Raw genomic sequence first — 24,517 nt, forward strand, 5'->3', positions numbered from 1 at the left:
CGTCTGCCACCTTATAATTATATGATGTATGACAAACATCAATAGGTCTGGCAACGAAAAAATCATTACTTCTCTTCAAAAACAATTTGCTTTTGGGCACCATAACATTATGTTGTACGATGCTGGTTTCAGTCATAAGCCAGTCATCGTAGGCTCGAATCTTGACTGGGCGGTGTCGCTGTTGAGTCAATAGCATCTTTACACTCGCTCCGTAGTTTTCCTGCACTCTAATAAACGGCTGCGAAGTCTGTCGATAAAGAAGGGTCAAGTTCTTAAGGACGATTTTCACTAATGGCTTTGCTTTTTACAATTTTTGTATGTCCTTAAACTTTTTCCCACATTAAGCAAAGGTAAAAAGTTGTAAAATATTAAAATTGCGATTTTTTCTAACATTACAAAAAAAAACTTTCAATATGCTTCAGACAGCATGAGACAGTCTGCACTCTTAAATGATTCTACCTGTAAATCTGATCAAAATCTGAGTTTGTACACTTTAAGGGCATTTTGAGTAGTTTTAACCAAGTTTTAGCGGCGTCACTGTACTTGTACTTAAGACTGGCTGGATGAGTACGCCTCGAGCCGTGCGTCGTTATCTTCTGTTGATGTGCGCGTTGGAATTAGAAATCGGTGAACCGTAAACATAAACAGACAGCAGATACGGCAGAACATCCGATTCAGCGAAACAAATCACTGTTTTCCCATCATTATGATGCCACTTTTACGTGACAGTTCCTATACGTATGCCTACTCACTTTTATACCTTTTATACGAGCTCGTTTTGCTCCCGAGTTGATCAACGCCGAGGAGAGGCTGCGCCTACTTGTAACTTAGCTTTTCCATAAAAAACAATCAAATAAATTATTAGAATTAATTACTTCAGTGCTTATAGAAGAAAAACTGATAACGTGTTGGATGGTTTGAATTCAGTATCAAGCAACACTAGATTCAGCAGTCCTCCCGTTATCGGAACCGCTGTAAATTTCGGGCAGACATGTGATAGTAACATTCACCAAACACATGATTCCCCCCAGCGACGACGGCAACATCGACGCCGATGACGCCGTCTCTTCTATATTGGTAGCATACTCTCTTTCTCTCCTACCTGTAGATTGTCGCATGGGACACTACTACTATTACTATAGCCTACCACAAAGCAGGGTAGCGCTCTGTACGGTGGCCTTCTCGAGGCCAGCTGTGCTGAACTGAACACTGAACTGCGAGTGCGAGAACCGAGAAGGCGGCTCAGTTCAGTTTTCAGTTCGCGATTGTCAGCCGTACGAGATGGACGTAGTCATGAGTAATAACGTTGTGTCGTCTCCGTCGCCTCTTACGCCGGGTAAAATGTTAGCAATGGCTGGCGGTGGTGTCATTTCGGCGCCGCCTCCACCGTCCCGTTCGTTGCGTGTGCGCACATCTAGCCAGAGTGGAAAATTTACCGAAACCAATGTGCTAAGCGAGATCCAACTGTGCCCAAGTGTAATGTCCGAGGATACCAGGAAGATGCTACCGCCGACCACCGAGACCATCCAGACGAAACCGTTTCCGATCAGAGGTGAGTTCCCTTTTGTTTCCTCCCTTCCGCGAAAACCATCTAAAATAATCTACGAAAAATCGCTGCCAGTGCAACCAAGTACACACAATCGTTACTTTGCATAGCCGCAATCGTGCTGCTGGCGCTTGCAGTGCCGGAGTGCAGGCCGGCAGGTACGGTGGGTTGTGTGGGGACTGAGGAGAGAAAAACGGTAGCAAAGTTGCATCGTACGATACTTTCCCGTTGTTGCTCGTACTCTTGCACCGCCCCGTTTGAATGGCGCTTGCTTGTGCTGCCTGCACTTGGCATCATGGCATGGCACAGCACAGCAGCGCATAGTTATTTACAATCCGTCTAGCTGGGAATGAAAAGAAATTAAAAACTATCACGCGAACCTACGACCTGCACTCATCAATTGGCTTTGGTCGCTTTGGTATACGAACGGACACTATAGATCAGCCTTCGGTGGTGGTGGGATTGATGTAACTGACTGGCGGATGCTGCACAGATTTGTGCACCCTTCCTTCCTTCGCTTGAATCCGCAGAGAAAATGCGCGATCCGCAATTGTATGTCGTTATAGTTTGATGCCTTCTTTTGATTGATACGTGGTAGCAGTCACGTTTACTTCTTTTTTTGCCTTTTTTACCTCCAACGTTGACGATTATTATTGGCGACACATCGATCATACCGGTTAGATATATGCAATGCATGCAAGTGAAAATAATGACGAACAATGCGAAGAGAATGCAGTCGTGCAAGCAGAAATCAAACCCCAGCCAAGGACGGGAATGGAAAGTGAGGACGGGTTTGGCAGTGAACTTGCTTTTGCCTTTACCTACTACTGCTAGTGCAAAAATAGAATCAATCTTGCATTAGTGCCTGCCATGGATAGATTGTGGTTGTGCGATCCCGCAGGAATGTGATACAACAATATCCGTTCCGTCGCGGAGTAACGTCGTATATACATATTTTTGCATTCATTTACATCGATAATAGAGGCAAGAATGACTCACATGCGTTGTGGTGCCTGGTATTCGCAGTTTTTATTCAGAAGTGTAGGGAACAGTCCGAATAAACTTTTTCTGCTAAACTAGACTTGCAAAATGTAAAATATCTCATACCTACTTGATTTGAGCTATAGCAACTTGATATGAGCTAAAGCTTTACCAATTGAGAATGAATTTGGACGATTATTAATTGTTTCATAATAGAATTGTGTGGTACTTGTTTTTCAATTGTATAATGAAGGTTAAAATACCTCCTGTATTTTGTTTATGAATTTCCTGCACTCCACAGGGACGAACAATAGTTAGATGCACCAACGAATCGGTTACACATGGAATGTTATGTACACAGGGTGATTTAAGTTGCATGTCAACAAAACACTCTCTTAATAAATTAAAACAAGTACTCTAAAATAACTATTATTTTTCGAGAAACTTATATTTTGATTTTTCAAAATTACAAACTTGGATAGAATCGCCTTTTGCTTCAATCATTATGCGAAGCAGTTTTTCTGAGGTTGTCGTCCCAAATATGTAGTAACTAAAGTGACTTTTTGTGCGTCCAACCATTACTGAGCATGCATCCCCATGCAGCGTAATTCAAGGGATCGAAATTCGGTGATGAAGCAGGCCATTCTTGGCATAATATTAAACGAGGTAAATTTTGACGACACCACCAACCAACCAACGGGAAAGAGCAAAACCCTTTCGAAAGCGGTAGTTCCATTTTTAAAATAAATTTAAAAAAAGAAATAAATAATCATTTAAAATGAACTGCACCTCTTAAAATGACAGATGGTCGATGTTTAGTCAGAGCAGACCAAGCAAACGATCCAGAATTTTCTAAGCTACATTTTATTCTAATCAGATTACACAAATGTGGCAAGCAGTCAGAGATATGACATGATTTCGAACAATTCAAAGCTACAAACAATATACAGCAGCAGACTTTAAAATCTAATGACTACTCTTTCAAAAAAGTTACTTTCATTTGGGTGAAAAACCACTTTTCAAGAAACATCCACTGATTAAAAACACTAACATGCAACCCTAATCACCCTGTATATTATTGTACAGAACTCATTATTATTTTGCGCACACACGGCAGAGTTGTGGGTAGGGTTTTTATGGTTTTCATACAATCGTACCGATCGAGGGACACGTGTCGGCCACGGAAATTGCTGGAATTTAATAAATAATAAATTTAATAAACCTGATAGCTTCCTATCAAGGTGGTGTTAATAATAATACGGAACTAGGTAGAGATGACTAAGTCACAATTATACGCAGTACGCTGTACCAATCGAACTGTGTACCAATAGAACAAAATGGTTTTTATGTCGTCTTGAATGCTACATCGATTTTGCAGCGTTAGTGATGGGAACGAATTTTTCAAAACTCAGCTTTAGATCTCAAAATAAAACAAAGCTTGTAGATAACGCTTTTTGTTGAAATTTCCGGGTTGCTTCCGGACTTTTTGGAATGGATACAAAAAGAAATTTTCCCCAGCTGGAGCTAGAAGATAAGCATGGGAACGAGGAATTGGATATTCATCTATGCTGGAGATCATTATAAATGAAGTAATTACGAAATTGTCCAAATCGATTGATTACGTACTAAGACCTAAAAAACTTTCACAGCCCTTCGGTCGATCTCCATTATGTGTATTATGTGCTTTTTGCACTGCACATTCCAAGGCAATGTTGAATCACAGCGGTTGAGGTTTCATCCACTTTCCTGACGATTGATTTGAGCAGGGATTGAAAAATTCACCTTTTGAATGTTTGAACCGACCATCAGCAAGTGTTTCGAAAGAAACCCTTAGCAGACCTTATTTTGTGTCGCTCAAATTATAATATGTTTATTAAATAGGGCAGCGTTTAATAATACATTTGTTAACACTATTCATTCCTTAATTCGCACTATAGTGTATTTCATATTATAATTTACTTCTTAATCTTCTTAGAAAGGAATTGGACTCTCGCGGCATTCGAGAATATTAATAATCAATGAGTTGACTTAATTTACAGTTTTTGCGAAGTTGGTTAATTGAAAGTAGTGGCGTGTACACCTTCCCCCTGTATTTTGAATGATGGAGTGACATCTTAGTGGAACCAAATCAGTTAAAAGCATCTATCCGTGGAGTTTTAGTTTTTCCATTCATTCGATGCCGTCAGAATGAGGCAGCGTGATTACGAAAGCATGTTCGTGCGAATTTGGTCTGCAGCTTTCTATGTCCAACAAAATATTGAATGTTTGACACTTCCTGTTTGACAGTTATTTTATTTGTCGACTCTTAGGGGATGTTTTCAAGTTGAAATGAGAATTTGCAAATTTCTCCGTCTTATTTTTATCCTCGAGTTTGGCCAGAGTAACATTTGGAGCTATTTTTGCTGTGCATTTTGTGGATAGATCTTTAATTATTCTATCAACAGCAAGCGATATGTTCAGGGAAACGAACGGTTCAATTCTGCTTTGTGAATGAATTTCCTGAATTCATACTCCATAGCGTCGCTGAATACATGTATGTTGTGTACACCACCAGAGTGCGAAGGTTAGCGTTTAGCATCTTCAAAAGTAACTAACACTAGTTTAAGCTATTCTTTCCGTATGTTGGTTGATACTCCTTTTTATGCCTCCGTGAATCCTGTACTTTAAAGTGGCAACATGACGCGATAAGCATTCGATTTTTGAACAGAAAAGCCGATAGATACCTTTTCGGGAGTGTTGCAAAGCATCCGAAACGACGCAAGTGTACGACAAACAGTCGCTGATGCATGCATTCGAGTGCACAGCCCCGTTGCGTCTTCCTGCACAGCCCACTCACGACGCCAGCATCTCGTGAGCGTGAGCGACCAGATTTAGCTTTTTTCCTGTCTGGACTCATCACTGCGACCAGTATCGGTGATCTATTGCGATATCGCACGGGTGTTTGTTGTATAACATGCACTGCATTTTTTTGCTACAATCGCTATTGAATGAGCGATATGCTTAATAAATTTGATGCGTGCAGCCATCCCCGACGAGGCTGACCAGTACATTTAACTATGAGAGTGACTTTTTGCACTGTCAAGAGTACTTTTATGGGGTCATTCTGCATGAAAGAAGGGTAATGAGGGGCCTGAGAATAAACCAAGGCTAAAGTCACTTTACATCGAATGGCCTGATTCTATTAAGATTCGAACTCACGGTCACTCGCTTGTCAAAGCAGACTCGGTTACCTTGTGGTTACGGAACCACCCGAGAGAATTGGAATTTGCTTTACTTTTCCTCTTTATCTTCGCCCTCGCTGAAACGTTCTTGTAAGAGTCGCGAGCGATCGGTATCAACTGCTCAAGGTGCAATGACGACCAACATCGCATGGGAAAATAAGGCAAGGAGCTCGAAAGAGACACTCATGCAAGTGTGTTCGTTAGAATGAGAACGCACGTGTGAGAAAATTAGACCGCACGACTTATCGGTAGAGAAGACGCATATAGTATGTTCAAAGGGGATGAATATCCTTTACTACTACTTTAGCAGTCGAGAGCCGGGGTGGCTCTTGCCGTATCAAGAATTCCTCTCCATTGTACTCGGTTCTCTCCACGGTCCACGAAAGTCGGCTTCAACCTGGAGCACGTTGGGCCCCTCTATTCCTGGTGCCGGTGGGGATTTTGAAGAGAACGGATTTCACTGCACAGTCAGTCCGACATCCTTGAGAGGTGGCTGGCCCACCGTAGTCCCTCAACTTTCGCCAGCTGTACGATGGGAATCCAAGTAGTGCCTGTAACTCGTGATTCATACGCCTCCGCCACTCTTCGCATTCCGTTTGTACTCCGCCAAAAATAGACGGCAACACCTTTCGTTCAAATGCGGCTAGTGCACGTTTGTCTTTCGTAAACAAAGTTACTGTCTCAAGTCCGTAGAGGACTACCGGTCTGATTAGCGTTTTGTACATCGTCAGCTTTGTGCGGCGGCGTATGCTCCCAGATCGAAGCATCTTGCGGAGGGAAAAGTAGGCTCGATTTCTAGCTTGAATGCGTCGTTGAATCTCCTTACTCGTATTGTTGTCGGCGGTTACCAGAAATCCCAAATATACGAACTCATCAACCACTTCCAGTTCATCACCATCAATAGTCACTGTCCATGGGAGGCAAACGTTGCTTTCTCTGGAGCCTCTTCCTACCATATATTTGGTTTTCGACGCATTGATTTGTAACCCTATCCCCTAGCCTCCGTTTTTATTCTGGCGTAGATTGCCTCCGCCGTCCCAAGGTTTCTAGTACTGATGTCGAGGTCGTTTGCGAAGGCTAGAAGTTATCTACTCTTGCTGAAGATCGTTCCTCTCGTTTCGAAGCCTGCTCGCCAGATCACATTTTCAATAACGATATTGAATAACATACAGGACAGTCCATCCCCTTGCCGCAACCGCCTGCATGATTCTAAAGGACTCGAGATGCGCACGTAGCACATCACTCACTTCAGAGTAGCTTTGATAAGCCGCGTCAGTTTGTCCGGAAAATCTTACTCGTGCATTATCTGCTATAGCTGTTCTCGTACAACTGTATCGTATGTTGCCCGACATGTTGCTCGACATTTCTGGAGGATATATCGGAGAGTAAAAATTTGATCTGTAGTAGCACGAGCCCCCATAAAGCCCGCCTGATACTGCCCTACGAATTCTCTTGCTATTGGAGATAGATTACGCAACAAAATCTGGGAGAGCCGGTAGTTTCTCCTCCTCCAAATCCTAGAATATGGTGTGCAGGCTATGGGTCCCGATCACCGGTCTATACATTGCTTCCCTGCCGACCTGGGGGTTCATATCCCCGATGACGATCTTGATGTCCCGTCGTGAGCAGCTGTCGTACGTTGCCTCCAGCTGCGCATAGAACGCTCCCTTCTCGTCGTCGGGTATACCTTCGTGTGTATAATGCTTATGTTTATGATGATTATGCTTATGATTATGCTTCAATGTTTATGATGGTGTCGTTGAAGAAACGGCCTTTTATCCTCAACACGCACATTCTTTCATTGATCGCTTTCCAGTCCATTATGCGATTTTGCATTTTGCTCAACACTAGGAAGCCCGTTCCCAGCTCGTCGGTCGCTCCACCGCTCTGGAAAAATTGGGCTTTGCCGCCACGGATCATCCACACCTTCTCGCCTTTCCGACAGATCTCCTGCAGTGCTACGATGCCAAACTTTCGGGGTTCTAATTGATCGAGCAGCACGCTGTCGCCACCAACGAACTTTAGTGATCTGCAGTTTCAGGTACCAAGTTTCCATTCCATGCCCTTATTTTGTCGCCTTAGTCCATGCCGAATGTTCCGATTAAGATTTTCTTGACTCTTTTTAGCTTTTAGGGTTTAGGTAGGTAGCCGTACCAAGGCCTACGCTACCGAGTCTCGTGATGGGGCTGCCATCTTACAGTGTCGAGACACACTGTGCCTCCTTCCCTGTTGGTATACGACCTTAGTTTTCACCGGGGTTGGTTACCCGATCTCCGCTAATGTTGCTCGTATTCCGGCTGGTACAACGAGGAGGTAGAAGTTGCAGGATAAGAGGCTAAGGACCACTATGGGCTCTGTTTTACGCATTATCCAACCATTTACCAACCAAATATCCTTTGAATGAAAATTAATTTTTTGCACTTGGTTGAATCATACGTCGCTTTAAAATACACAACTAGATTTATGAATCTATTAGTTGTACTCCTGGTACTTATCTCCGATCTGTCTCAGGTAAGCATTCGGTCCATCCGTTTTAAAACCAGTTTGATATTCGCCGACAATATACTCGGCCTACATTCTCAATTTAAAAAGTATGAAGGCTTGTGGTTTGAGGCTGTTAGAGTCAATAGGATTGTAGCAACTGGCCGTGCAATTGTCCTGCACTCTAACAGCTGGTTGCGAAGTCTGTCGTATAAAAACAGAAGGTCAAGTTTCGATAACGGAATGTAGCACCTAGGTTTTGCTTTGCTTTGAAGGCTTGTACCTAGGCCCTAGAAATTTTTAAAAGATAAAAACGATCGAAGGAAAGAGACAGTTTCACACTTTTACCAAATTATTTACATTCAGGACATCGAATTGGTCTAGACTTTTCCGAAATAAATAATTGCTGACCTGTAGGAACGGAAAGATTTTGTCACTTTTTTCTAAACACGAAGTAAACGATATCTGTGTTTGGTTGTCTCGTTAATTCTTGACGATGCCTAAGGTTTATGCTCATTTCCATACTGTCCTGACCAATTTCTATGATATTCTGTGTATCAATCAATGCATAGAAAAATTTCTGATCTATTGATGCGAATATCTCTAAAATTCATTGATGAATAACTGAGTCATAATTGCGCAATATGTGACCACTTTTTGTTACATGTTCATTTTTCGCACTTCTAAAGTGCATCACGGCTTTGTTTTGCTTTGCTCAGTGGGTTCTGACAATGTCTGATTAATATGTTCATGATACAATTTTATAAGAGTTCTGATAAAAATGTGTTTGATCGGGATATAGCATCTAGGCCGATAGTAAGAATGATTAAGGAAGATGATTAGTCTTATAGGTTAAAGTGCAGCAAGTCCTAAATTTGTTCTACCTATATGTTTAGAATGCGAAATCCATTCAAATAAAATATTTTAAAGTGGGTTTCACCAGTGATGAGAAACAGATTAAACAAGTTAAATTCTTGGAAACTTTTGCACCGAAATTGTTGGAATGTTGGAACGAATTGGAATGGAAATAGAACACGGTATGGTTGAGTCATTCCGTAAAGGTGATTATTACGATATGCCCATACAGTCACACGTCCGTTATGCATTTTTACATTGGAAGCTTCTAGTTTAGCTGAGGCAATAAAACTCGGTGACTAAGTCGGCGAGTTCTCGGGTTTCGTGATCTCAACCCAGAGGTTCCATTTTACACGCGGTTCAGTTCTATATTTTCTGAAAAGTGTTGTTAAGGGTTTAGTGTTCCATTCGCAAGAATAGGTTGGAAGAAGGATTAAAAGGAGAATCTTCATGCTGTACATTAATCGCATTCCTGTTTTTTCTGTCATGCTCATGAGCTTCATTTTACAATGTTGATAACTTGGAGTATAATGTCCGTTTAATATCCGATCCGGTTGAAAATGTTCTCGTATTAGGTGTTATTCTCGTATACGGAGCGTATATTATTTGTTCTTTCATATTGAACAAGCAGAATACCTTTGATGACATACACTTTCATCAGTTAGAGACTTGTAAGGGGCCATCCATATACCACGTGGACAGCTTAGAGGGGGGTGGGGGGTATGATAATGTCCACGCTTGTCCACGGAAGGGGGGGAGGGGGTACGGAAAATGTCCACGTGGACAATTTTTTTTCATGCTATAGAAATTAGCAACAGCAATATAGAATTAATTATCCATATTAGCATTAGCCATTTGTCAGTGATTGTTTTTAAGTTCAAATAAAGTTTTATATTCTGATGAGGCATATGTTCACGTAAACACATGAACCGAGCATTACGAGAACACGTATCTGGCATAAATCTTGCTGAAAAGATTAAGCCTGCGTTAGTACACAGTTGTTGATTGCCTAGCCTGACATTTGATGTAATGCAATAATAAACAAAATATATTATTTTTTTACAACTCTTGACTTCTTTGGGAAACGATAGAGGTAACGGAAGAATCCACGAATATTTACCAGTCACAATATTTACCAGACACATGAGAAGAATCATCAAGCGAAAGTCAAGCTATCAGCTTTCTTGCAGTCGATAATAATTTGCAGTAGACCAGATCATAAGAATTAAGGTCCTAACACCTTGCATACGGATTTTATTACGCTACGGAAAGTTGACGGAAAATCCATGGAAAAACTTAAATTTCCGCAACGACTAAAAAGCCGTATGCATTGTGTCGCGGCCTTTAGACTGGCGCTTCCTTTCACGTAAGCTTTTTTGATAAATACTGCATAAATCAAGTTGAAAACAAAATTTAGAACAATGCATTTCTGTTTTGTTAAATTTGACATAAGAAAAAAAATGTCCACGTGGACAAACAAAGGAGGGGGGTGGGGGTTGAGCGAATGTCCACGCTTGTCCACGGAGGGGGACGGGGGGGTTGAAAAATGGTATTTTTCTGTCCACGTGGTATCTGGATGGCCCCTAAACTTTTTCCCTTATTTGTTGCTACATCTAAGGATTCCCAAATAGCCTTAAATCACCATTGCTTAAACCAAGCGAGCATAATTGTGTTGATATTTTATGTTGTCCGTCCGGAATTTGCTGTTCGTTTTCAAACATAGCCGGATGAACAAAATTTCTGCAATTAGTTCGGTTGTGGGCTGCCGCTCCAGTTCCGTGTGCTCCCCGCCAGATCATCTGGTCTAATCATCTTATTTGCTGTGATTCTAATCGTCTTATTCTTACCGAATTCGAAACAAAAACCATCTTAGCAAGCTAATTACCCGGCATTCTTGCAACATGCCCTGTCCGCCATATCCTTCCCGCTTTAGTCAGTTTTTGAGTACCAGAGTTTACCATAGAACTGTGGCTTCAAACTTCGTTCTCTTACTCGCTGCACCGTCGAAGACCATTCTTAGCAATCATCTCTAGAGAACTCCGAGCAGCTCGTAGGTCTTCGTCGAGATTTGTCCGCGTTTTATGCCCGTAGAGAACGATAAATGTAATGAGCGCCTTGTACAAGGTACACTTTGTACGTGGACTTTGTCTGTTCTACCACAATTGCTTCTGAAGTCTATAGTAAACATGACTCCCGAGGATAATAGACCTTCGAATCTCACGGCTAGTGTCATTGTCGCCGTTATTAGTGAGCCAAGAAAGACAAATTCGTCAACAAGCCTCCGGCTAATCTATACTTTGCATAGAAGTATGGTTGCCATGCTTTTTTTTGGATAAATTCAAATATTTCTTGATAACGTGAAAAACGAATTGGTTCGGGGTCTTTCGTCGTCGTTATCAGCAGCCTAGAGCCAATCAACTCGATCTTGGGCCTACTGTCGCCAATTTTCCAGTTGTCTCAGAAGTCGCAAATCTAGTTCGTCGCCATCCACGGTTACCGCCCGTGGGAGTCACGCGTCTGTTTCCGTTGTACCTTTTTCTTTAATGTATTTGGTCTTCGGTACATTTATTTTTAGCTCAATCCTCCTAGACTCCGCTTATAGTCTGGTGTAAATTGCCGCCGCCGGCGCAAAGTTCTACAAGTTCAGTTCAGTTCAGTTGGCTGTTCTCGCCGCGTCTTGAAGGGATTCGAGTGTCCCCGAGATGCGCACGAAACACGTCACTCGATCCAATGTCGCTCGAATAAGTCGCGTCAGTTTACCCAGAAAACCGTGCTCGTGCATTATCTGCCATAGCTGTTTTCGATCGACTGTATCGCATGCTGCTTTGAAATCAATAAAGATGTGATGCGTGGGCACTTGGTACTGCCGACATTTCTGCAAGATCTGTCGGATGGCAAAAGTTTGATCCGTTGTTGTGCGAGCCCCCTCGAAGCCCGCCTACGAAACCTTGTAGCGAGGTTTACCAGTTTTGCTTTGTTGGTCTTCAGCAAACCGATTTCTCGTTTGACTTCTTAGAGATCACGACATTACTATCTTGCCTCCAGCCTTGCGTAGATTGCTTCTTTCTCATCGTCGGGTCTATCTTCGTGCGGGCAGTGTACGTTGATGGCGCCCATAGATAACCCAATCACGCGATCCTGCATTCTGGCCAATACTACAAAGCCCGTTCTTTCTCTCCTTTGCGGCAGATGTCCTGCAGACGTCATAGCCGAGTTTACGGGGTTCAAGCTGTTCAAGTAGCACCTGCGAAGTTTAGCGATCTGTAGTTCCACCAGGTACTAAGCATCCATTCCATGTCCTTATTTCGTCACCTTTATCCATGCCAAATTGCCCTGAATTTTCGTAGTAGTTTTAGCTTTTGATTTATTGCTACACTACCGAGTCTCGTGATGGAGCTGCCATCTTATAGTGCCGGGACAACACAATACCTCCTTTCCTGTCGGTATACAACCTTAGTTTCCATCGGAATTGGTAATCCGATCTCTGCAAAGATTGCTCGTATTCCAGATGATATCACGAGAAGGCAGAGATAGGAGTTACTGGATAAGAGGTTAAGGCCCACCATGGGGTCTATGTAGCACATTATTCAGACGTTTGCCAACCATTCTTGAAATCATGCAGGCTCGAAAAACTATAACAAGATCTTATTCTAGTTCCAACAAGACGCCTCCTCGATATGCCACGCCGCGGGAGCACTAGAATGAAAATTTTGGGTTGACGAATGCTGACTGCAAGATATCCGGAATTGATTTCTGGATTCGTTTTATGAGGATGTTTGAAAAGCGAAGTTTGTGCTAACAAGCCGAAGACCATGGAAGGATCTTGAACGATGTTCAGCCCAAATGAAGTGCTGTCAAATGGCAATGTTGAATGTGTGACTGATAGCGGTTTCGTTTAGTATCGTGTTGGATTCGGGCATTCTCAAGCCCAAAATTAATGAGATATTGAGTATATAGGTCAATAATACATCATATACTACTAGATGGCATAAAACTGCGTTGCAGAATGAATATCTTCGTGTTAATCTGGAATGATTTAAATTAATCAATGAACGCTTTGACGCAAACTTTGACAAGGAGGACTTTATCATGCTCGCGCTAAGTGGAACCTGAGAACTAACATATTGATCATAGTTATTTGGTGTGCTTCTGAATGCGATTAGTTTTAATAGGGCTCTAAATAAACAAAGTCGCACTGCACCGCTTTAAAACAGCATTTCCAAGTTATTCACATGTTTCGGAAGAATTAAATCGTGAGTCATAAACAATTCTAACCACAAAATCGTTTTCATTGATTGGACGATTGTGGTGCAAACAGCACTTACGACCAGTCAAAACTTCTGACAATCAAACTTCAAACAATGTTTTCTTTATTACACAAAACGAATCGTTTTTCTTCTAACAGCAATCAAAATTCCGCCTACTAATTATACGCAGACAGCTATGCTCCTCCCGATGTTTACACTAATGGCTGGAAACGCTGAAATTTTTATTTTGATATTAGTTGAGTTGAGGGCAATTAGCACCAAAGTTTGTGTAAAGTCTATTAATGGAAAATCGACGTGATGCGAGATGTTTAGCATCTGGGTCACGAAAATTGAAGTTGAATGTTGCCATTCCATGGCGGAATGTTATGCGTTTCGTATAGTTCACGCTCTGCACGATGCACTTTAATCGATCGATGCGCTTAAGCCACCGTGAAATCGCCCCACAATAGGAAAACGTAATCTGTGAAAAACCGAGCAGAGCAGCTTGTGCAATACCTAGTCTAGTAGGAGAGGTAGCGTAGTGCACTTGTCGCGCCCGCTGAATAAATACGGCTAGCTAGCTGCACTTGGTCACAAGTTCAAGGATACGATGGTCCACTTTTGCCTGTTTTGCCATTCTCAGCTGTTTCGGTGTGGTGGGTGGTGTGTGTGTTGGTTTAAAAGCCGGGGAAAACCTTTTTCCCACATTTCTTTGTGCTAAGTCAGGCACTGTTGGGGCGGTATGCGGTGGCGATGAGACCGCTTTTTAGGTGAAAAACTACTCATGCGGTAAATGTATATAGGAAGTACGCAGAAAGTGATTTTCCAGTTCAGCTGAACTTGCTACTAGTAGTTGTACTATGGTATCAAGTATCAGTGCACTTGCACTTTAAACTGTGACTATACTTGCATCGTGCAAATAAATTTGGCGCTGCAGACATTAAGCCAACAACAAAAAATAAGTAGGCTTCTTCGCATTATCTTCCAGTTCCAAGCAAGCAAGGTCACCTTTTATCATCTGACCTTGTTTCTGATTGATTTTACGTCACAGTTATCACTCATGCCGAAGCTGATCAGTCGCCCAGTCTGTGTTCGATGCATGCGTGGTTGTGGGGAATTAACGTGGGCTGTCGTTATCGTCTACTGACATTAACCCCCTACTGTGCGAAACCCAATTTTTGGTGGGCTTTACTCGGAAAATAGGACAAAACTTCATTATGATGTGTATACTTGAGAGCTGCTTTTAGGTTGTTGTTTGTTTTATTCGTGTCAAATGACATTTCAACTTTTGTTACGTGTCAAATTGCAATGATTGAATAGTACAGTTTAGTTTGAGAAAGAAATTTTCGAACATTATTTCTCAGACATGTAATATTGATAAAGTCGTCTGGAAAGTACAGGTCCATCTTAACCAACTACTAATTGGTCTTCGTTATTTCTTGTATGTTTACGTGTTGTCCACTTGAAAGGTAATGTTTGTGCTTCCGTTCTGTTTGGGTTCCTAATTACGATTGATTGTGCTGGAAAAACTTAGTCGGTCCTCTGTCACGGTGCATCGGCATGGATCAGTATGGAGTATGGACTGTTATCGGTCATTGTGTTGGCGAGTGGGATAGTTCAACACAAGCAAATATTTTCACGACATCACTTGCACTAGTTAATTACGGGACATAATACTAGTGGTTTGGTCAGTTTCTGGGTGACATTTTTCCTCGTACTTTCGTAGACTATTTCTGCTCAAACTAATTTGATTCGGTCCGTACGGAAATTGCTCCATGGGACTTAATTATTTACGCCGGAATATGGTTGGCTTCTTTTGATACGCAGTGGCAATGTCCTTTTATTGCCGTCATTAGTGAGTGGGGGATACACTTAAATACTGGTATCGAAAATGTACGAAAAAACTTTGAACAAATTGATTAATCTGAAATGGATAGACTTAGAATTTACCTTTCAGTATTTCTGCCTGGCAACTAACAGGAAAAAAATCCGTTTTAGTAAAAAAAAATACTCCATCATCATATAACTGAGATAGCCTATCGATGCAAACACACGGTCCACACGGAATTGTACGTCGGGTTAACGATCGTTTGTATGGCCTCTGATTGTAGTTCATCTACGACTGTGCTAACCCCATAATAAAAACACGCGCGCAAATGTGCGAAAGCGAAAGCTTTGACGTCGTCTTATCGCCAGCTTGTCAGCCTGTCAGCTTATCACCGTTGCGCACACACATTCCGCGCAATGCTCTAATGATCCTCGGAATAAAATATTCCTCGAAATCAATCCAGTTGTGCGCTCCAATCAGCTGGAGCATGTAACCATTGTTGACATCTTCACATTCTGTCAAAATCAAAACAATTCTATTTATTTCTCCCATTCCGAGTCTTGATTGCACACTGCATAATCTTCTATCTGAGAAGGTGTTCCGGGATCTGTTCGTCGTACTGGATGACGCATGTTTCCGAGCTCAAAACAGTCTGTACCAAGCTCAAAACAGTCTGTACCAAGCCACTACTGATACTGTCGGCTATCGGATTATGATTATGGTAAATAAATAAACCGAACGTCATCCTCAGGGGCTGTCTCGCCACAGGTTGTGGTTGTTTGTCGCAGCCAAACAAACAGCACACTTTGATTAGCTGGTCAGCGAGCGGCGCGGCGCGCACGCAGCCACCGCTAGCATGCGAACCAAGGGTCAATCAAATTTTTTTCCCAACAAACAAAATTCAATATTGCGACCGATTGGACAAAGTTCGGAGGAAGTTCAGTCGCACTTCGACCCGCCTCAGGCCTGAGTACGCTGTCACCTATACAGGTATTCATATTTGGATTGATTGGTTTGTTTTCGATAGGATAGGTCCCGGTCTGTTTGTGGTCGTTGGAATTATCGCGATTGGATCACAGAGATCTGTGATTGGATGACTGTTTGTTTTGATTTCCAAACAATGTCTCATTTCATTATTTCGGTTTGCAGTTCCTAGAAAATTAGACATAAGGTAAAGATAAGTTCAATTCCCATGAACGTTGATAGATACTAATGACCTGTCAGCGTCTTAAACGTTGCTCTTACTCATTATATAAAAAGAAACATTGCATTTAATGCAATATAAAACCGCACCCGGCATTCACAGAAACCATCGACCTTCTGAATGACACCGCACAGCAGCACTTTTCCTCGTCGAAATACCCAATTTTGCAATAAACGAATTTAATCTTGCAATTTTTTGCGAAATCTGCTGTGATTTTGGCCACTGGCCTGCGGGCATCAGCGCACACAGTGCCGAAACTGGCAACAGTACAGTTTATTGCATGAAGGAAGAAAAAAAAAGAAACAAGAGATCCCCAAGCTATTCGAACCGGATGGATACCCGAACAACGCGAATAGGTGATACGAGCCTCGAAGCACGTGAACCATACATGCCTCTTTCTCGCGTTGTTTGTAACTTTCCGTTCTTCGCGGGGATCCGAAATTAACTCGTACCGTCGTTGAGGGTAGAGTTGTACCTGCTCTTTCGCTAATAGTAGTAGTAGTAGTAGGGGAATGCCACCATTATTTTAAGGACTTGCCAATATATGTGGGTAGAATTACAGTAGATCCAAATTTGATTATCAAATAAATTTCACACTAATGCTGTTACAGAAGGGCCAAAAGAGACTGGGCGGACCCACAAGCAGAGGCATTTGTGCGCATTCCGGGGTTATAAGAGTCGCCTTCCAGCATTAGGATCCTTCCATGTAATAATCAATTTCGCTGTACCAACTTTAACCCACGTGATGATTTGTTTGTTTTGAATTTACAAGTGCCATATTTGCTTCAGACCTTAAGGATTCAGGTTGGCAATCCACTCCATCATCCAGCCTTCCACATTTATGATATCAATAATAATACTGTTAATAATATGATATTAAGATGAAATGTGGTATATATTGGTAAAAATAGAACAATCTCACCAGCAGTCCTTCGTATGGAATAGAATAGTTAGTTATAGTAGTTAGCTATAGAATAGTTTTCGGTTAAACAATTGAAAGTTATAGTTTCACTCAGGGCTGTCATGCTCTTTGTGCACCGTTTTTTAATTATTTGACTGTACCAGGTCATTCGAGGGAAAACTGAAAGTCGGTATTGGGTATTTAATATCTATAAAAGTGCTAAACCGAGTATTGTTCTAGCTTATGTATTAATGGTGCACTCCCGATTCACACCAGTTAGTGCACAAAGAGCGCTGTGTAGCATTTAGCGTAAACCGGGAGTGTGCCGTAAATACAAAAGATTTGGACGAGGAAAAGCACTGGAATGTTTCTTTTTAAATAATCTGTAAGAGCAACACGCAGATAATAAGCTCTACAAGTGTATGACTTTTTTAAATTTAACTTAACTCAGGTGATACGACCAAATACGTAAAATTAAAACACAAAGAGCAAAACAGCACTGATTTCACTTGCGTTGTACATATGCTTGTCGCTTACACAGTGCGAATTTTGGAAAAAATTGTGCCATGCATCGAGTTTGATATACGCAATGATGCAAATCTGAGAATCTTCTGGTCGTTCGTTAACTGCAAAAGGAAAGAGGAAGGATTGCCTAGAGATATGTTTTTGGGAGATAGTCATGGCAGCACGATGCCAGAAAAATGTGCTTTTTTCGCCCAACATTTTCAGCACAATTTCCGTGATTCCGTTGCTACAACCGCGCAAATCAATACAGCATTATGCAACACTCCCAGGGACGTCTTGGATTTCAGTCTACCCGCGATTACTGATCGTCACGTTGAAGTTGCCATTAACAAACTTAAATGCTCATTTGCTGCCGGACCCGATGGAATTCCATCATGTAGTTTGAAAAAATGTGCTGCTGTGTTTATCCGTCCGTTATGCCTGCTGTTTAATTGATCACTACAACGGAGCCTATTTCCTGCAACTTGGAAGCTTTCAATTATGTTTCCAGTGCATAAAAAGGGTGACAAACGAAATGTAAAAAACTACAGAGGCATCACATCTCTTTGCGCATGTTCGAAAATATTTGAAATAATAATACATGATGCCCTCTTCGCCAGCTGTATCCAGGTTTTATCCAAAACGTTCCACTGCTACAAACCTTGTGCAGTTCGCAGCAAAATATTTACAAAACATGAACGTAGATACCCAGATTGATGCTGTCTACACCGACCTAAAAGCTGCATTTGACCGTGTTGACCACAGCATATTACTGGCTAAACTAGATAAACTTGGTGTCGGCTTCAGCCTTGTACGATGGTTTCGATCCTACCTGTTAGATCGATTGCTCTACGTAAAGCTGGGTAAAGTGCTTACTTACTTACTTAGGTGGCTTGCCGTCCTAAGACAAAGCCTCCATGTATCTCCAAAATTTCTCCATGTAACTCGGTTGAGGGCTACCGCTTTCCAATTCCTCGGACACCGAGTACTCTCCGCCAGATCTCGCTCCACCTGGTCTAACCATCTTGCTCGCTGCGCTCCTGGTCGTCTTGTTCCTACCGGATTTGAGGCGAACACCATCTTTGCAGGGTAGTTGTCCGGCATTCTTGCAACATGCCCTGCCCATCGCATCCGTCCAGCTTTAGCTACCTTCTGGATACTGGGTTCGCCATAGAGCTGTGCGAGTTCATGGTTCATCCTCCGCCTCCATACTCCGTTCTCGTGTACGCCGCCGAAGATCGTTCTTAGCACTCGTCGTTCGAAAACTCCGAGCACCCGCAGGTCCTCCTCGAGCATTGTCCATGTTTCATGCCCGTAGAGAACAACCGGTCTAATAAGGGTCTTGTACAGGGTGCACTTTGTACGGGGACTTAGTCTGCTCGACCGCAATTGCTTGTATAGCCCATGGTAAGCACGACTTCCGCTGATAATACACCTCAGAATCTCACGGTTGGTATCATTGTCCGCCGTTACCAGTGAGCCAAGGTAGACAAATTCATCGACTACCTCAAACTCATCGCCGTCGATCAATATACTACTGCCCAAGCGGTGTCGTTCGGCCTCGGTTCCGCTGGCCAGCATGTACTTTGTTTTAGACGTATTTACCTTTAACCCAATCTTTTCTGCTTCGCGCTTTAGTCTGATGTACTGTTCAGCCACCGCCACAGATGTTCTGCCGATAATATCCATGTCATCGGCAAAGCAGCAAAGGGTAAAGTGCAATCCGAGTATTTCTCCAACCTCTCCGACATTCCACAGAGCAGCAATTTAGGACCGCTGCTCTTTATGCTGTTTATCAACGACATGTCGCTCCTGCTTCCACAAGATTGCCGCATGCTTTATGCAGACGATATCAAACTATTTAAAACTGTCAAAAATACTGCTGACTGCTTAGAGCTCCAGAGCTTAGCTGACATTTTTCTGCAATGGTGCTCCAATAATCTACTAACCGTCAGTATCGAGAAGTGTGCGATTTCATTCCATCGCAAGTCCAGCCCGGTTACATTCAACTATACTATGCGTGGTCAGATTGTTGCTAGAGTAGATACGGTTCGTGATCTGGGTGTAACTCTGGATACGTCACTCACCTTTAGGCCACACTACAACGAAATAATTGCCAAGGCTAATAGACAGCTCGGATTTATCTGCAAGATCACTGAAGAATTTCGGGATCCTATTTGTCTTCGTTCACTGTATTGTGCGCTGGTGCGCTCTATTCTTGAGTCTAACTCAGTGGTTTGGTGCCCATTCAACGCTAACCGGATTGCAAAAATTGAAGCCGTGCAACGAAGATTTGTACGGTATGCTTTACGCTTTCTTCCATGGCGTAACGAACACCAGTTGCCAGAATACGTGGATCGCTATCAGCTACTCGGAATACAAACATTAGAGCGAAGAAGATTCGAAGCACAAGCCGTATTTGTCGGGAAAATTTTGTCTGGTGAAACCGATATTCCGAACATTTTGCAGCAGCTAAACTTATATGCACGAGAAAGATCATTACGGTCTAGGCATCTATTATTCTCACCGCAGCGTAATGTGTCATATGGACAACATGATCCCATCCGCTTCAAGTCGGCAAGCTTCAACGCGGTGGCGACATTATTTGATTTCCACTTAACAGCAACGGCATTTAGACAGCGACTGCGTGGATAATCTAATGTATCCTTATGTGTTTTATGTAATACGTAGTATCTTTTATCATTAAGACCACAAGATGCCCGATGATTTTTACACCAACTAATAAACAAATGGTGCAATTTGCATCGCAGCCTAAAGCTTGCGACGCAAATCCAGAACATTCCAGCTCTTCTTTGATTGAAACAACTGGATTCGCACCCTCGGATTATTCTCTCACGGTCACGAGGATTACTTTAGAGTCAGAAATTGCAACTCCTGGACCATCCGCTTCGTTATCAGCTCTCAATTGCAATTCAAGACGCATGAATATTTCGTTCGAAAAGATAGTAGATAGATAGATAGATTTCTGGGGCTCGAAATATCTCTTTCTTATCACCGAAAGGTAATAATAACACACAAGAATCTTATATTACGTCCATTCATTTTACGTGATTTCGTTTTACGTCACTTTTTAACGTCCGAAATTTGATTTAACGTCCTCTCCTTTTACATCCAAAATTTAAATTAACATCCTCTTTTTTACAAACCCCCCAATAGTGGACATAAAACGAAATTTGAGTGTAATTGATTTTTTAAGGGAAGAAATTGATAAATGGCTTAACTGGAATTCCTCTGGTTTCGTCAGGATGGCGCAACATGCCATATATCACACAATTGATTTTTAGTATTTGTAACTTCGGTAATTGGATGCACAGTCGTCTTTTCGAACTCGGTTGGCTAAATAAAAAGTAGTTGTAGTCAATCAGCTGCTCAATTTTTATTTGAAAGCATCACACACAAAATGGGCTAGCCAGCGTTCCTAAAAAAAATCGTGCGTCCATCAATAGCCGGTTTATTCAGTTTCCAGAGTTAAGCTAAATGGTGTTCCGATAAGAATTTTTCGTCAGACATCGGACTGGCGGAAGAAAGTCTTTTGCTTGACCTGTCCGCATTGGAAAAAAGTGGGGCAAAACACTGGAATTGCATTTTTTATGAAGTAACATTATTTTTGTATGAATGAGACTGCTCAAAAAGCTTTATTTTAGAATTTCAGGCGTTTGAAGATTTTTTATTGAATCTGAGGGATGTGTGACAACACCCCATATTCGTTTAATGGAAGTTTCGCATAATTGTTTTTCTGTTCCGTTGAATATATACAAAATAACGTACAAAATAACGCAATTTGGTATTAAAAATGGTTATGGATTGAAGTCATATTTGCACATTGACGATTTACTTCAAATCTTAATTCAATGACACACATGAGATTTCGCATTTTTTCAAAGTTCAGCAACGTAAGGTAATCGTCAGTTTTTGATATTCTAGATAGAATTCAGTCTGCTTTCCAAAAATCACATTCGCATCTTGCGAAGATTTGCTCAAAGACCTAAAATATTGACTTTTAGAGAATCACGTGTTTTCAGCTAGTTTCGCTGTGTAATTACTTCTATCAATATTATCATTGACGAGAAAATCCTTTAAAAAACATTGTGCTACGCATTTTGCCTGCACACTAGTGGCGGCTGTTATGCATGTTGCGGAGTAGCTTATATTTATAAGGTTTTATACTGAAGGGACTTTACATTTGTTCGTTTTATACTAAAACCTCCGAATAACACTCGAGTGCTGCGGTGCGGTCATGTTGCGAAACATGCTTTTTTGGAAAATGAGTGGTTTTTGCATGGACGATGGAATAAGCGCGAGTGTCTGGTCTGTTTGTCTGGGATACTATTATAGATGTTTTTTTCAAATAAATACATGAGCTTTTAGCAGCTTAAACATAGATAAAATTGATCGAAAACAGAGAAAAAATACAAGGTGAGGGAGAGAGATCGAATACGTCCTCCACTTTGCGGAATGTATTTACGAAATGGCTGGAGGTTAACGGTTCGAAGAGTTCAAACTTCGCTCTGCGGAAGCTGCGTTAAAGCAAACCAGTAGATCGGAGCGTACATTGCACCGTATGGAAATTCAAATGTGTTAGAATTCTTGGGCAGTCGCCATTTTCAACATTCGCTATAAGCTTTACTTGTTCGATCTTTCAGCGTAGTGCTGCGGTATCAAGTCCAAGAAAGCGACAGTGGTCGGGATTTGAGGGTAAATTTACGCCAACAGACCGAGCGAAAAAAGAACAGATGGCTTTACTCGTTAGAGGGCTAACAGTATGCCACGGTCTATTCTATCGAACGCCTTTTTGAAATCGACTTGGATTGCGATTGGCGTATACTTTGTGTTCCATGTACGAAATGTAAGATCGAGAAGCTTATAAACAAATCGCCCAGGTACCCGGTGTTCGTGATCCTACGCCTACGATGAGATTTGATTGTAATCATTATATTTTTTATTTGCTTTTCAAAATTCAAGAGATAATGTCGGCTACCTCAAACATTAGACAAAGCCAGATAAAAGCAAAGCTTAGGTGCTTCATTCCGTTATCGTCATCGGGGGCGAGATTGTGCCAAAAAAGCATATATTTTTGTTCTTTAGCTCAGTATACACACAATTTAGGAACTAAGTTGATTTCAAACCTGTCAATATATAGTAAATTGTTCAATTAACAACTACCGTAGAGATGGTTTAGTTACAATGAAACCTAATTTTACTGGAAGTGCATGAACTTTGGCACAATCTCACCCCTCCCGAGCAGGAGCGAAGAGCAAAATAATATAAAAACAATATCAAACTGTGTTATAATGGTATATTTTGTTATTGAATTGATATGGAGATACATTGATAACACATTTTGTTATTGAGTAGATATTCACAGAACAGTGGTTATAAGATGAGTTTAATAACTGATTTTGTTATATCTTATTTTGGCCTTAACATGACATTCGATATATTTCATACAATTTTTTTATTGATTAAAGAGATTACAGATTATAACTATTTTATAAAATGATTTTGTAATATCTCATATACTACTGCATTTGCTATTCAATACCTTAATAATACTAAAATATGTTATTCTAAACTCTGAATGCAGTCATGTTATTGCTTTGTTATTTAAATAACACAAGTAGTTATTCTTTTGGCCTTAAAGGAGTAAAATTTTGATATTATTTTTTGTTATTTTACCTGCCGTAGCAGAACATCCGTTCATAGCAATGAGCCTATCATGTCAAAAAGAGTTGAACATATTCAACGATTGGTCATGCTTCCCAACTCTTGTATGAAGGGCCAAAAGGGAATTGGTCGATAAGCAACATCACTTACACGTACCAGGGATTTAGAGAATCTCCTTCCAAGGGCTAAGTCACCTGAGTCAATCGTTGAATAAACCGTCTTAATGCAGAATGACTCCAGCAGGTGGGGAGAAGAGCCCGCTCATTATCCACGATGTGTTGTTAATCGGGCCAAGATTAACCCTAGAAAGTTGACTGTTTCACTCTCCTTAGGCCCACCGCTTCAAACAAGTGCTCTGATGGTCCCTCCCTCTTCCCGATTCTAGTTTATTTATGAAATGTGGTATATATGGGTAAAAATAGAACAATCTCACCAGCAGTCCTTCGAATGGAATAGAGTTGCGTCCTTTTTTTTAGTTTCCATAAATGCTTCTAATAATTAATTTGATTTTTCTTCTGGTATCCAATATTAATGTGCAGTATTAACACTCGTATTGACCAAAGTTTTCACTATAAAGCAGTAAATGCTTCATAAGCTAAAACGAAAAAAATATATTATGCTTACCAGATCGTGTGGCTCCACCATCTGCCCAAAACCTCGATTATAAGATCAGGCAGCCGGGAACCACACAGTATCGCACCTCCTAGCTTGGCTACTCAATAGAGCATTACCGGGTATGACCACGTGGAGGCGCTAGGTAGGGGCTTGGGAAAGCTAGAGCTATATTGGACGCTCCTCATTTGCCTTCCCCATTTCATACCCTTGTTATTTTACCAACTATGTCAGCCAAAACAAGACCAAATTTTGATATGAGTTATTTGATTTTCAATAACACATTTTGATATTATTTTGCTCTTCGCTCCTGCTCGGGCTTCTAGGGGGTGACATTGTGCCAAAAACATAAAGTTGGGCTAGAAACCTGAACAGTGAACGTTAGCATGTTTATAAGCAATACACATAAATATCAGTATAAAGTAGTTCATATGGGGCCGTCCATGAACTAG

The 24,517-nt window shown here is 41.5% G+C and overlaps 1 protein-coding gene across 2 annotated transcripts in view; it reads left to right on the plus strand.

Annotated features, from left to right (window-relative positions):
• The first annotated feature begins 1,276 nt into the window (after window positions 1-1,276).
• Window positions 1,277-24,517, plus strand: part of LOC128734459 (6-phosphofructo-2-kinase/fructose-2,6-bisphosphatase) — a 63,173-nt gene continuing 39,932 nt past the window's right edge. For both annotated transcript variants that reach the window (XM_053828670.1, XM_053828671.1), the window contains exon 1: window positions 1,277-1,552. In XM_053828670.1, coding sequence (XP_053684645.1) covers window positions 1,282-1,552 — 271 coding nt within the window. In that variant the 5' untranslated portion in view covers window positions 1,277-1,281. The remainder of the gene's footprint in view (window positions 1,553-24,517) is intronic.

Source organism: Sabethes cyaneus, chromosome 2 (genome assembly GCF_943734655.1).
Source record: "Sabethes cyaneus chromosome 2, idSabCyanKW18_F2, whole genome shotgun sequence".
Lineage (NCBI taxonomy): Eukaryota > Metazoa > Arthropoda > Insecta > Diptera > Culicidae > Sabethes > Sabethes cyaneus.